General features: G+C 35.7%; 1 protein-coding gene across 1 annotated transcript in view; it reads right to left on the reverse strand.

Annotated features, from left to right (window-relative positions):
• Positions 1-236: 236 nt before the first annotated feature.
• ADORA2B (adenosine A2b receptor) overlaps positions 237-16,619 on the reverse strand; it is a 161,698-nt gene continuing 145,315 nt past the window's right edge. The window contains exon 2 of the mRNA XM_053706121.1: positions 237-9,913. Within this exon, the coding sequence (XP_053562096.1) occupies positions 9,235-9,913 (679 nt within the window). The 3' untranslated portion in view covers positions 237-9,234. The remainder of the gene's footprint in view (positions 9,914-16,619) is intronic.

Raw genomic sequence — 16,619 nt, forward strand, 5'->3', positions numbered from 1 at the left:
CAAGGCCCTTTAAGAACACAAATTGTATCTTTATAAATGCTTATGTTGTTATGTAGTGTTCTTTATGTGAAACATAAACTTCTACATTGCAATACAAGGTTTAAAAATAAAAAGATTTTGCATGAGTTCTCTCCATGCTGGCGAGGTTTTGAATATCAGGCCCTGTGTACTTTTAATAAAATGCAGGCTAAACCACATTAGCAATTACTGTGAAATAACAGTGTACACAAGAGACGTTTTTAAAAATGTAAAATCTGTATTTATTTTTATACAAGTGTCAATAAACATTACAGTAATTAATCAGATGTTACACATACAGATACATGACTAGAAGACAATGATTACACAACACATTATTTGAGAGAGGAGGTTTCCTCCAAGTGTTGCTGTTGAAATCACAGTTTTGAAAAAGCTAACCTTGTTCAGATGAACTTTTAATACATTCAACAGCCTAGATAATCTGTTTAGCAGAAACCACTGGAAATATGAATAGTATGTAATTACTTGGCTCAAGTGAGCCACTAGGGAAACCATCAATATCAGCCTAATAGACGGAGGGTTTTTCTGTTTTTTTGTTTTTTTTTTAAATAGAAAAAAATCAGCAGAAGTGATAAGAGCCACTGAATTATTTATACGCAAGATCACTGAGAAAACAGTTGGCATTTAGCAAGCAATATCTTTGGAGAAGATTGTTTTTTTAATAAGAATGCAAAAATACATCTACTGTTTATGAATGAAAGCCTGGGAACGTTGAATGCAAAAACGATATTTTTGTTAGCAGATGTTCATGTGTTTCCTCTCACGGGTTCATAACCAGACATCTACGTTACAAAAATATTTTGTAACTGTAGCACTCCTATCCTTTTCTCAGTTAAGGACACGTTTCAAATGTATCAGTGTATAAATCACTTTTATTGTTACCTGTATTTACACAAATATATCTTCAAAGGGACAGTAACAGACACTGCAATTTTTAAACAACTTTTCAATTTAATTCTATTATAAAATGAGCTTTGTTCTTTTAGCATTCTTTGTTGAAAAACATACCTAGGCAAACTTAGGAGCAGAAATGCACTACTGGGAAGCTAGCTAGTGATTGGTGGTTGCACAGATATGTCCCTTTTTTTTGGCTCAGCAGATATGTTCCGCTAGCTCTAGACTTACTATTCAACAAATGATACCAAGAGAATGATGCAAATTTGACAATGGAAGTAAACTGGAATGTTGCTCCGAACTGCATGCAATATCGGAATCATGAGTTACATTTTGACTGTTCCTTTAAACCATACTTTGAAAACCAAAGATGAGGACAGCATTAGATTTATTAAGTTTATCTTAACTGGACTTTAAACACTAAATACATGTTCTAAGCTAAGCATTGTATTGAGGTTATTCCCCAGCATTTGCACATGTGCAGCAACTGTCCTTCAGATACCTGCAGAGTAACCTGGATTCCAAATTGGCGGCACTCGTAATTAGAGGGTGATGCAAAAAATGCATTTAGTGCTTAATATCCTTTTAACACAATAGCCTTAATTCCATCACTTCCAAGTAATATGCTAGCCCCAATATTATCTGCATCTTTATTAAGTGGAGGCAAATTAGTTGTTTTGTGTTTCAATATTTTTTTTATAAAATGTTTGAAGTAATACTTTTGGTCTTCAGAATTGGGGCTTATAGGGACATTGAACCCAATTTTTTTCTTTTGTGATTCAGATAGAGCATGCAATTTTAAGCAACTTTCTAATTTACTCCTATTATCAAGTCTTCTTCCTTCTCTTGTTATCTTTATCTGAAAAAGAAGACATCAAAGCTATTTTTTGGTTCAGTACACTGGACATCACTTGTTTATTTGTGGGTAAATTAATCCACCAATCAGCAAGAACAACCCAGGTTGTTCACCAACCATGCTCCGGCATCTAAACTTGCATTCTTGCTTTTCAAATAAAGATACCAAGAGAATGAAGAAAATTTGATAATAGGAGTAAATTAGAAAGTTGCTTAAAATTGCAGGCTCTATCTGAATCACGAAAGAAAAAAATATGGGTTCAGTATCCCTTAAAGGAATGCAATATGAAGTGTGAAACTTTAGTTTTTTGAGTTTTGATAAAATGATTGCTTTAAAATGAAATGCCAGTGTCAACTTGGTAATATTGGGATGTTTGAAAAGGTACAGATGAGGATGATTCTGCCAAGCTCTTCCACAAACTGAGCTCTGTTAATGGGTTCTGCCAGTTTTAATGAATTATAAACAATGTTTTGAAGAAACCCTACTCTTACAAGAAGTGTTTTATAAAAGATTGCTGTCAATAGGTGGATACCCTTTTCCCTACCATTGTAGTGGCACAGTACTACAAAATGAATCTGACATCTCATTTATTGACTATTTTTTCTAAAGGTCCACTGGTATAGAAATATAGGCATTTTCAAATTCAGTAAAGAATTTACTAATTTCTCAGCAGCTATCTGTGTTACCCATTTAGTGTGGGTTAAAAGGGACATCAAACCCTTTGAGATTGGAATATAACATGCTTACTTATGTCTAGTAAAACATACTTGCAATATACTTTACTTATTTGTCCACTGTCCTGTTATTTATGAATATTGAGGGCTTTCCAATGCCTGTTTAAAGTGGAAGTCCAGACTCCAAACTTAACAATGCTATATTGCAACATTGCTGCACCCAGTGCTTAATGGAGACTAAAACTTTACACTTATTTTTTTCTAATATTTAAACAACTACATAGTTGCCAACAGTCCCTGGATTTTGTGGTATCTCCCTGGAAATGTCCCCTGGACTGCAGCTGAGCTGGGGCATTTCTGACACAAGTTAATAGGGAGGAGCTGTGGTAAGGCTGTTCCTGCGGGAAGTACTCTATTTGATCAGTCAGAGCAGGTCTAGACAGGGACTGCTTGCTGCAGCTTCTCTGAGTGATCAATGTTTAAACTGCCACAAATCATAAGAAAAAAGGCTTACAAACAGCAACTCCATACTAGGCAAGGAGCTGTGCTGATTCCTTGTAAAAGATGGGGGATTACTTGGCTACTACTGTAGAGATAATTTATTGATGGCATCTTTGCATTATTTAGTCTGACAGTAATCTTCATATTTTAGCACTCTGTATATAGTCTGCTTACTGATTTTAGCATGAGTTCATACACCACACACAGTGCAAAAATATATAAATTGTGCATAATCACACAGTAAGATCAGCTGCACTGAATGTTTGCTGTGTCTTTCTTCCTGTTTATAGTAATTGACACACTGTAGCCTAGCTCCTCCCCTGCACCTCTGCCCTCAAAGTGTCATTAGGAGTCCAGGATAATTTAGGAAGCATTGCTTCTGGCTATTAGGACAGTGGATCTAAGGTAGTTTTGTGTCACTTCAGTTCTGTGTGTTTTTAAGCACTCAGCTGAGCCCTGCAATAGTGCAATATATAGGGAAGTGATAATATATAAGAGCTGGGCAGTTACAAATAATTATTGATTTGGAGATGTTTTATGCTTCATTATAACTTTACTGCAATAGTGCAAGAATGCTTCTATTTTATGGTATTTTGTAAGAATTAGTGACTGAATAGTAAATGTTTTTTTTTTTTTAAAATATATGTGCACATGTATCATTTGTTTAAATTAGGCACTTTAGAATTTGTACCAATAAACAGAAAACAGTCTGCATTACTAGTCAAAATGAATTCTTTTTTTTCTTTAACATTTTTAAAAGTCTGTTTTTGCATATTGCTTTACTTCATGTGACATCACTTACTGTGATGTCACTGAATATGAAAAATTCCAATGGTTGGGAGATGTATGTATTTGCAGTACCGTTCTGTCTCTAATTAAAATGGTATACATAAAGATTTTTCGTATTGCTGTGTTATTAAAATTCAACTGGCTAGACAGCCATATAAAATGCTACCTCTTCTGCCCAAAATTTGGTGTGTGAATAATTATAATCGCTGCGATTTAAAAACCGCGAGAGTACACTTTTTTTTTGCTAAAAAAAATCCTCAGATGTGACTACTGCATTGATTTGTATGTGATTTCTTGCAAACCAGCTCCATCTAGTGGTTGCTTTTAGCACACATTTGTAAAATGGCTGTTTTACTTTCACTTTCTGTTTGTGATCTCAGTAGCAACTATAGAAGTCTAAAAGCAGAGCCCATGCAGGAGAGTGAAGAAGAGGGAAAGCCACTTACCAAATTTCCCCCTAGGGACGTCTGCAGTCTGAAACTTAGGGTATGTAAAAATGATGGAACCTCCCACACAATCTCCAGCTCAAATACATAGCAGATGCAGTTAAAGGGACAGTATACTGTAAAATAGTTTTTCCCTTAATGTCTTTACAATTGCTTTTTTTACCAACTGCAGAGTAAAAAATGTATGAAAATTATTTTTTTAGGCTTATTTGTGCATATTAAAGCTCTGATTTTGTGTTTTGAAGCCACAACCTAATAAAATAGGTTGAGCTTGTAGGTATAATCAGATCTCATTACTGTATCACATTGTGCACATATACCTGCTTCTTTATCTTATATCTGTCCTTAAAACAATCACCAGTACTTTGAGAGAACAATGGAAAATCAACATTATATTACCTTATCTCTGCTATATCCCACTGGCAGTGTAATTTCTTCTGCTGGCTGTGTTTACAAAGCTTATCTATAGCTGGTACGCGCGGCCACAAACTTTCAGAATAGGTGGGGATACCACATGCTAAATCAACAATTTCAAATGCCAATATAAGTGTAAAGGAGCTACTTGTAAACAATGTAATACACTCCAGCAGGTAAAGTGGATCATTAGGAACAAATTAAAGGGGAGAAAATTTTTGAGTAAACTGTCCCTTTAACCCCACGGCTGCCAAAAAAGGCTAAAACTGCAGTCCTCTCTGCTAGCTAGCTGCTGGGTTAACTGCATCTATAATGTATTTGATATCAGCAAGGCACAGCATTTCTGAATGGAGCAGCCCCCCACCCCTACTGCTATATGCCTGTATTAGATTCCTGGACAAGAGCAGGGCTCATTTTCAGTTAAGATAAATGTTTTAAAAAAGAAGAATAAATATATATTATATATATATATATACATACACACATATATGTGTGGGTAACTGTGTATGTGATTGTATATATATATATATATATATATATATATATGTGTGTGTGTATATATATATATATATATATATATATATACACACATGTGGTTTGTATTTTTATGCTCCCAGAGTGTTTTGGACATTCGGAAACATGTACATTAAGATTCTGTAGTCATTTATATGACCAAATCGCCCAGCCCTAATATATATACTGTATATACACACACACACACACATATATATATATATATATATATGTTCTGGAATATTGTTATTATTATTGAATGGGTTCACATATTATTTGTCTGCCTAAATTTGATGCTGTGATCCAGAGACTGGTATTGTCAATATTATGGGGTAGGTGTAAGAGCTTGGTGCTGTAATCTGTATAATAAACTATGAATAAGTCTAAATTATACTATTACTATCAAATGAGTTTTGATTGCAGAACTCGGTGGGTGGAGCAGTTGAACAATAGATCGTCAATACTCCGGTAAAGTTGGCAACTATGGAAATATATATATTTTTTAAATCTGCTTTTATTCTCACACTAATCTTTGTGTTGTATACATCATTCTATCTAGGATTTATTTAGTGTTTAATGTCCCTTTAAACACATTGTTACCAGCATTTGCACAATAACAAAATGCGTTATTGTGCAATAAATAAATTCATAGCTAACGGAACATGTGTCAGTACACAAAATGCTTCTTTACTGATTGTTTGTTTGTTTGTTTTTTGCTTTCTGGCTTGTTTGTTTTTTTTCCCTGGGAGGAAGACAGGCTGATGAGTAAAATGTAATTACACTGATATGTTTCTGTTCCTACAGCTTTAAAGACACTTCAATAAATAAGGCAATTAATGATCATAGAATTAAATTATAATTAAAGTTTTAGTTTCATACTGTACAAACAACACACAACAAATGATGTTTGCGGTAAGACTTTTCCTTCTGTAACAAATATATTGTCAGTGCTTAGATATGTCCATAAGATAAGAAGAATAGTAGAAATATTTTTCATAAGCATCTGTTGTTCATCCTAAGACATAATAGCAAGTTAATGGTTCATTATGTCTCCATCAGTTTTTGTTCTTGTTGATCTGAGGCTTTATATATATATATATATATATATATATATATATCTGTATGTTAATATCCCTAGTGAACAATGGATTGACATGCAGTAAGATCCATGTATTATTGTCACATGAGGTCATTCTATCCTGCAATAGGTACTCAAAGTACTCAAATTTGCAGCTATAACATGGTATTTGTTTTGTTATTTGGTATTTGTTAACATTATTAATATACAAATTCATTAAACTTTACTTTACAGATGATCATATTTCTGCTCAAGAATTTTTAAGCTTAACAAGAATATGTATACAGGTAGACATCATTTTGCGCTGGTTTAATTTGCGCCTTTTTACAAGAGCGCCTGTTCCTAGTGATCATGTGACCACTATTGAGGAAGTTGTTCCACAGGCTTCCTAGCTGAAAACAAAACAAAACAGTGAACTGTAACAAAATTGCTACCATGCATATAAAAGAGCAGCATCATATTTAAACATGTTCCCATGCTAACAGGAAGTGTATGTCTGTGTTAAAAATGTACTTTTTATATGCAGCAAAGACAATAAAATGACTGCTCACTGGCTGATAAACAGAATTCCCCACTGCCTTACTGACGGATAGTGACAGGTCTCACAAACATAAAAAGTATTTTAAATTACTGTTATTACATTAAGAGACTACCCGAGACAACCATACCTGGCCTTAATCCCTTAATAATCCGCGCTGATGCGCAGTAGAGACTGCGCGAGGACGGGGCTGGTGTCCCTCTCTGCATCGGTGGTGCCGATTGTTGGTGGCATGGGAGGGTTAGGAGGGAGGCGGGAAGGTTGCCCATCGCTGGAGGGGAGCGGGTGGGACCGCTGCACTGCAGAAAAAATGTATGCTAAGAGCGGCAGGGAAGTGGAAGGAGGGAGGGAAGAGGAGGGAGAAGGAGGTACAGGGGGATCCTTTGGTGGAGGGGGGGAATAAAGGCTCGGGAAAGGATCTTAGAGGGGGACATTTTGGCCTGTGTACGCGGGATTTAACACTAGTATTATAATATTACATTACTAATGTCAATTTTTAGAGGGCCCTGGAACCTAACTTATTTACCTTCAATTTAAGGAACAGAACCCCAGTGTAAACTGAGGGCTACCTGTATATTTATAGCTGCCTAACTATGAAGCAATGTTTGTTTTTTTACTTTTTTTTGTATTTCCATTTTTTTTTTTTTTTTTTTTTTATATTTTAACTAAATAAAGTTATGTTAAAAAAAACACACACTCCATGAAGACATTTTGTATATTTCTTGGGAATGCACAAGACTAAAACCATCACATCCTTTATAAATATTGTAAAATTCTGCATTTTTGTCTTGTATTAAAGTGCAAAACAGTACAGTATAAAAAAAATCACAGTATTCAAATAAAATGACTATCAAAAAGTTAACATTATAAATGATGAGATTATATAGGATAAATATGAAGCTGTCAATTTGATTTTGAACTTTCCTTTTTGCACACATTATACACACAATTCAATTAAGTTAATTAAACTTTAGCTGAGAACACATTTAGAGCTTACAAATCAATCATGAGATGCTATATCCATCCAAAATATGTTTAAATGCATCCCTGTCTTTTACTGTCACATGATAATTTAAATTGGTTCACTGCCATTGTCATATGAAGATAAGATCACATTAATTTGTAGCCCTTCACAACTGCAATCTATCTTGGACTGTCGAAAATATAGTGGTAGTTTTGTTTTGTTTTTAGTGAAATTGGGCTCAGTAACATCATCAGAAATGGATTTGAAGAAATAATGTGTTTGATTTTGGTACATTAATTACAAAATATTTTTGGGTGCAAAAGGTAAACAACCAGCAATCAATTGGAACTATTGGTAATTTGTGTTATATCTCTTCTGGCCTTCCCTTAACATTTGGCCTTTGTTTTGGATCCAAACTGGGATCAGCCATCGGGAATACTGGACACTTCAACTGCTTTCTGACTAAAGCCAACATTAAAAAAAAAGGCAAACTTTTGTCATTTTGGTTCTGAGAACCTTTCCATATATAGACAATAGCACTGATAGTGAAAATGACAGGATTTCACAGTGCAAGAAGCCACATTTATCCCTGGTATATATATATATATATGTATAGTTACTATAATATTTTTTATAGTAGTGCATAAAAGTTAACATGGATAATAGACACCACATTATTAAAGCTTAGAATTATTTTAATCAAACAAACTACTTGCCTTTCATGGGGAATTTATGACAAGATATTTCCTTATACTTAATTGTGTTATGGTTTTCTGAAAGATATAAAAATACCTGCATTGTTACTAAAAAGAAAAGGTATACATAAGTGTCTTGGAAATGTGGATAACTCTCCATATGTGCAACTGAACGTAATAAGACTTTTTGTAATCACATTTTTTGATGGAACACATCTATGCTCTTTACAGCAAAGCAGAATTAGTAATAAAATGTTTCTAAAAAAAATATGTTTATAATAAATGAGAAAATCTAGTGTGTGTTAATAAATGAATTAAAACAAGTATATGGAACATGCCCTGCACATGTAACTAATAAATTATCAAGTCAAATGATCTCCTTGGTAAACAAATAGATTTAATATGCACAAAAGGCTAGAGCTTTGTCTTCACTAATTATAAATATAGCTATATCTTCTATCTGTAAATTAATTAAAATAATCTATATATTTTGGGAGTATTTTTAGTAGTGTTAACAAAGACCTAGCACAAAAGCTTTTCAATACATTTGTAAATAATTCTTGACAACTTGTAGTAATGAACCCTCCAAAGGAGCCGTTACAAATAAAACTTTGACCATGCTTTGGCAGACCCAGTGTTTCCAAGATGATCTGCAATACCATATGTTAAAAATAAAAGTTAGTTAATGTCTCAAATCAACAAAGTGCAGCAGCAAAAGTGGTCACTTCTGAAATTTTAAATGGTCCCACTAAGAAATATATATCCCGAAATGCCCGAAGACACTTGCAGTGATGATTCAACCCACAGAGGTTGAGTGAAGTAGTCTATGAAAGTCACATGAATGCATTACCAGCACTCACACTGCTGATCTGCAAATGTCTGCTATGTTTGGTGCTACCATTTGGGCATTTGGAAAAGTTGTCCTTTTTGCAGATTAAGTATTTTGAAATAATCTTCCGAAAAGTATAGCGGAAGTCCCTAATTTTATAGGCATATATGATGGGGTTCACGACTGAGTTGGCATGGGATAAGATAATAGCCATGTACATTACCCATTCTGGCTTAGAAAACTTGGGCTCAAATAGTGTGATGCAGTTCAGAATGTGGATAGGCAACCAACAGAAAGCAAAGAGACCCACAATGATAGACAATGACTTGGCAGCGTTGACTTCTTTTTGGAGAGTGGTCCTTGAGTTTTCTGAACTGACACACTTCAGCTCAATTTGTCTTAGTTGCATACGGGCAACCATGAAGATTTTGATATATATTCCCAGCATGATCAATAGAGGAAGCAGAACACAACCAAAAAAATTAAAGTAAACCATATAGTTCATTGTGACAACTTTTTCAAACAAACAGGTAACAGTGCAGTTGTGACTTCTAATGCTTGTAGGACATGCAGTGTCAAAGCTGTTCCAACCCATAAGTGGAGTTAAGCCAATTACAAATGATAGGATCCAAAAGACAGCAATGACGGCCCGTGCTCGCTTCCCAGTCACCAGACTTTTGTACCTAGAAAGAGAATAACAAGTTTATTGTAGGCAAGCAACACAATTGAACCATTTGTTAAAGGGACACTACAGTTCAAATTAAACTTACATGATCCAAATAGAGTGAGCAATTAAAAAAGAAAAAAAATTACAATTTATTTCCATTATCAAAATGCGCACAATCTTTGTATATATTGTATATGCACACCTGAGGCAGCAGTTCCTACTGAGCATGTGCAAGTGTTCACTGTATATAAATATATGTGTTTTGTGATTGGCTGATGGCTGTCACATGATACATGGAGCAGGAAAAATGGAAGTAACTTTGAAATTTGTTAGGAAAAAAAAAATCTACTACTCATTTAAAATTCAGACTTAGGGCCCTGTCCCTTAAAAAACTGGATGACATGGTGAGAAATCATCAGCTTATTTTCCTGAAGATTATATTGTAAAGTGTCTCTCCTTAACATAAAGCAAATTAGTAAACTCCCCTTAATGAGATACACAGTTCCCAATGTAAAATTGCCTTTAAAACAATTACTTAGGGCCTTGTCATACCGACAAGACACCTTCTATCTTGCCATACCAGAGAATTTTAGAGTTACTGCATTGTCTTTTATTATGCATTTTTTGATTATGCAAATCTACTGTATTTAATGGTCCTTAAAATCCATTCTTCATTTGTAAAAACAGAGAATAATCTACACCTAACTACAAATATTTGCATTCTTTTGTTGATTATCACTTTACAATCAACAGGTTTTTTTAAGGGAGTATATACATGCTATGCATAATGATGTATTCAAAGCATTAGCCTTAGCTTAATACATAAATGTATTTTTTACAGTTATATTAGTCATTTAAATATTGACAAAATAACTGTAATGTGATGATAAGATCAGCAACCACTGTGTTTCACTGAAGATATAGTTATAAGGTTTAGTTTATATAAATTAACAGGTGCAGCCATGTTAGAACTAGTTTTCTATTTATCTATGTTTGTGAAAACACGGCTGTGTAGAAACCCTTTTAGAAAATCCTATGTTCCACATAGCCCTGTTTGAACAGTTTCTTTTATTGCCTGTTTCATATCTGTCCTTAATTGTCCTCACCAGGAAGGATGGATAAGGGGAAACTTAAAGGGACAGTCTACACCAGAATGTGTATTGTTTAAAAAGATACATAGGCCTCTAGTTATCAACGTGTCTACTTACCTGCCATCGCCGGCCCCAATACGCTCGCCTCACATCGCCACCGCGAACCTGAATATGCTCGCCAAAGTTATCAAAAAAGCTGTAAAAAAGCGGCGCACCAAGTACGGGGCGATGAGCAGCGGACTGTGATAGTTATCACTCATCCAATCCCGCTGCTCTTCAGCTTTTTCCCAGCTTTATTGATACCCCTGTCACTAAGCACCAACACTAAACTACACTGTTCTACCCCCTATACCGGCACCCCCGGAGCCCCCCGCAACTAAATAAAGTTATTAACCCCTAAACCGCCGCTCCTAGACCCCGCCACAACTATAATAAATGTATTAACCCCTAAACCACCGCTCCCGGAGCCCACCGCCACTCTAATAAACTGATTAACCCTAAACCGCCGCTCCCGGACCCCGCCGCCACCTACATAATACCTATTAACCCCTATCCTGCCCCCCCTATACCGCCGCCACCTATAATAAATTTATTAACCCCTATCGTGCCGATCCCGTACCCCGCCGCAACTAAATAAATTGTTTAACCCCTAAACCGCCGCTCCCGGACCCCGCGGCAACCTATATTAAACTTATTAACCCCCCCTACACCGTCGCCACCTATAATAAATTTATTAACCCCTATCCTGCCCCCCCTATACCCCTGCAACCTATAAAAATATTATTAACCCCTAAACCTAAGTCTAACCCTAACACCCCCTATCTTAAATATTAATTAAATACATCTAAATAAATATAACTCTTATTAAATTAATTTTCCTATTTAAAACTAAATACCTATAAAATAAACCCTAATATGTTGACAGCTTGATAGATAGACTTGAGAATTAAACGAGTTTGGGGGGTGGCAGAGTTTATTTTACAGTGACAGGTATCCCATGTATTATTATCTATATGGTAGCAATTAAATGCTTAATTTATTACCAGGGATGTCTGTTGTAGTTTACTGGTTAAGAGAAACATATAACTAGTTAAACTGATTGTAACAGAGGATGCAATCCAGTTTAAAGAAAGAACCAGTTACCACAATGGTGTGATACCAAGAAACTCTGCAGTGACAGAGATTATATAAATGTTCAAAAATGTTCCATTACATTCATACATTTAAATGTTATTGTTAACAACTAGGAACATGCACACATTCAGTAGCAAGGCTAAAGATTAAAAACACTTAAACTCAGTGGATTGCGCAATCGCAATGAGTACTTGATAGATAGGCCCCATGGAGGTTTTAAATATTTTATTATTTAATATATTTTAATATTTTTGCAAATCTAATTTGCATATCTTACCCAGAATTCTCTTGTGCATTGGTAACGATGTATATGGTGTTTTACTGGGGGGGAAAGCAAGCAGGGGTACTTGCCTAGATGTGCTTTTCCTATGCAATTTTTTTTTATTGATTATATATAAAAATATATATATATGTACATTTAATTTCCACCCCCTGAGAAAAAAATTCTGCAAACGCCCATGTGCAGTCACCAATCACCTGCTACCTCCCAGTAGTAGTGTTCCTAAACATATCTAGGTATACTTTTCAACAAAGGATTTAAAGAGAGTGAAATACATTTGGAAACAGAAGTCAATTGTAAAAGTCACTTAAAAATGCTTAATCTATGTGAACCATTAAAGTTACATTTTGAGTTTCATGTCCCTTTAAGACTTTGAAGTTTACACTGCAAAAATGAAGCAAAAATTGCTATTACAGAACCCATTACCTACAATGAGCCCACATTATTCATTCAGAATTAACATTTTATTGTCAAGGTTCAAAATGTAACAGTCCTCTTGCTATTCAATATCAAATGTATTTTGTTTAGTTTTACCCAGTGGTTTTATCACTTTTTATGTTTCTAGTCCGTTGTTCTAAGCTTATGCAAGTTGTCATATTTTTTTTCTAGCATGTAACAAAGACAAAAACATTTTTCTAGGCAATTTAAACAAATGGTTGTTACAATATGGACTAATGGACCTAACTGTTTAGAATAAAACTGCACACAAACAATAATGAATACTAAGGGCTCCATGTACTAAGCCGTCAATTCATCCGTCATTTTAGACGCGGCTAAACTCGCCGTTACTCGCCGCGGGCGAAATGGTGTCCGCTGTAGCTATGTACTAATAATCCCACAATAAATAGACACGTCTAGCCCGCCGCGAGCAGTGGCGGAATATTGATAAATTTGACGCCTCGCTCGCCGCGACTAAGCTGATGTACTTAACTTTCAGTTGAATTGTCTGGCCAATTGTTAACACGTGACATGTAAGGTGTCATGAACGTCATAGTAGTCGCGGGAATAGAATTTTGCTCCTATAAATGTACAACTTTTCTAAACAACTTTATTATTGTTCCAAAATTTTTGGAGAGTAATTACAGAGCGCTCGTTTTTGTGATCTTTATTTACAATTTCGATATGGCTTCATCTGGATCTGAAACCGCTTCAAAATCCAAGAATCCTCACTTTTCTCATCAGCAAAACGTAGTTTTGATTGACATGATTATTGACTCTTATGATTATTTGTTTGGATGTCGTGTCAAACAGACAAATTTTTCTAGGAGGAAGCAGATCTGGCAAAGGATCAGCGACGCTGTTAGTGCCCAGGGTCCAGGAAAAAAGGATGTCGATCAGCTGAAGAAGCGTTACAACGACATTAAACGTTTCGCCAAAGCTATATTGGCCAGAGAAAAAAATTTGGCACGTGCTACCGGAGGTGGACCAGCATATGTGGCAGACCTCAATGATTATGAGCAGAAGCTTGTTCAGCGTCTGGGACCAGAGATCATCACTGGCATAACGGATGATTGTGACAGTGATTTAAGAGGTACTGGGGGACACGAACTCTCCTTCTTCTAATGATACGATTAGCTACATTTCCAGTATTCTGTCTTCTAGCCCGGATTTGCATCAAACGGAGAATAAACAAAAACAGAATTCTCTCCATAGCTGCTGAAATGAACAATGTAAGTACAATGCTGATATTACTGCCTTTTATATATGTATAGACTGGCGTCTAGAGTGGCTTTCCTATTGTTTTGTACCTTGCCCGCCACCTAAAAGGTGGCGAGGCAAAAATAACGAGGTGGGGGCGGAGATTGACGTGAGCGGACAAATAGATTTTTTAGTACATTCGTTTTTGGCGAGTTGGTGGTCAAATGTGTCTAATTACAGTAAAAAATGGAGAGGTAGCGAGGTTTGGCGGATAAGTACGCTCGCAATTTTAAAGATGCGAGTTTTAACATAATTGACGGCTTTGTACATATCAATTTGCGAGTTTTGACGCAAGATTTGTTGCGGGTAGCACGCTGACTGCTTAGTACATGGAGCCCTAAATGTCTCTGTAGATACAACTAAGTGTCCTTGGTATAACATTGATCTTTTTCACCTTCAATAGTTCATAATGATTCGTCTTTCAAGTCAAACACAAGAAACTCCTTTACCTTTCAACTACAAATAATCTCATTTCTCACATGTCAGATTCTAAGTCAGTTGCAGCTGACACTTCAGGCTTCTTTATGGATAAAAATAGCGGGGTCACTTTAGGTCGATTTTATGCAGAGGGCAAATCAATAATGATCAATACGTAAGGCTTATAATAACAATAATACACAACACAAGAACCATATTTAGCACATCAGACCTCCTTGAATAGTATACCAAAGGAATGCGTATACAGTTAATGTCAATTCAAATTATTCGATTGAGTGAGTAAACTGGAGGGTGAATCCCTAAGGCTCCGCATATCTAACCAGGAGCACTTAGAGATTAACTTCAGAGAGGAATATACAGACCATGAATCTGTGCTTGACAATATAAACTGGGGGAAATAATTAGGATGGAAGGTACAATACTAAAAATGATTCTTCACCATTGTAGTTAAATTATTTAACATTTAGTTGTATTTATACAAAAGGCACCACTGAAACATACTGACTTATTTAGGTGCTCCAAGCTTCAATTTGTTCACATTTAGATCATACCTTCTAATCACAATATTGAAGACTTTGGGAGGGGGGGTCTTGTCCCAAGTCCCAACACTATTTTACTGCATGTGACTATGGTATAGTAGCATGATACCATAGCTAAACAGTATACATGGTTAGTGTATTCAGTTTAACATTATGGGCTAGATTACAAGTGGAGCGCTAATGTGTTGCATGACCCCAAATGGGCAAATTCGCCTGTTTATGTGGGCGCGATAAATAACAAGCCATTACAAGTGGCTGGTTATTGCTACCGCAAGCTTGTGGTAGCAATTAGCGCTCTAAAAATTAACCAGAGGTCAGACCTCTGGTTAATTTTTTTTAAATGTGCCCCAAAAATGTGTAGCATGGTTATCATTATTAAAAATAAATGAGCATCTTTAATTAAAAAAAAACAAACAAAAACAACTGCACCAAGCAGTTATATGGGGTTAAAAGTGGCATATTTAAAATTGCTACCCTAGGCCTCATGCCGTGTCTGACGGCATGAGAACGAGGCTCCCATTGGAGCCTATGTAAGTGCGCTCTCATGCGCACGATGCTTCTGTGCAATACAAACATGAGGTCGTGTTCACATTGCACCTAACTCGTAATACCAGCGCACATTTGCGTGCTCTGGTATTACTCTGTGGAGTGCAATTATTGATTTAGCGAAAGCGATATTTTGTTCTCCACTTATAATCTGGCCCTATAATTGCAGAGGTGAACTGGCAATAACATATGGGGCAGGTCATAAACTGAGGCTACACAAAAAAAGTTAATCGCATTTAACCTGTTCATAACTTTGTTCCAATTTAAATGAATAAATACATATGAATGCAACATTAAACTAAGAAGATACTTCATAAGTGTTAATAGAATATCCCCATTACCAGTAATCAATGTATTGATGTAGACTTAAAGAGTAATTATAACTCTTAACATTCACATAACTTGCTATGCAAGGGATTGTTGTTGTGGTGGTTTGCAGAGTATCGGGTTCAGTTTTATTTGCCTTGGTGATCTGACACCAAATATTTGACTAGCTCTGAGTCAATTAGTAACAGGGTGTGTCGCAGTAGTGATAGGGTTAATGTTGGTATCTATATGACCAATACTGCTCAAGGGCTTTTACTGACATCAGGTGTAAGAAAGAACAGATTTTAAACAAATATTACGATTACTGTTAGCCTTTACTTGAGGGGATCTAGGACATCTGCTTTTCTATATCAAGTCCATCTTTAAATAGCAATCTGTTGTGCATTAACCCTGAAAGAAGAATATCTTTATAAACCAGAAATCTTTGCCGTCACCAATACTAAAATTGCATATATTAATGACAGGGAACTTCATTATCACTTCACTGTTATCCAACAAAATGACTGTAAATGTCTTAAACGTATAGCATTACAGTCCTGTCTGATAGCAGAACGTTAAAGGGCTATTTGTCAGTGATGCAGATACATAGGCAGTCATGAATACCATATGTCTGCACCAGTTCTGGGGAAGTGCCAGAAGCACTTATTGTGATTTACATCAGGGTTGAAG

Source organism: Bombina bombina, chromosome 3 (assembly GCF_027579735.1).
Source record: "Bombina bombina isolate aBomBom1 chromosome 3, aBomBom1.pri, whole genome shotgun sequence".
NCBI lineage: Eukaryota > Metazoa > Chordata > Amphibia > Anura > Bombinatoridae > Bombina > Bombina bombina.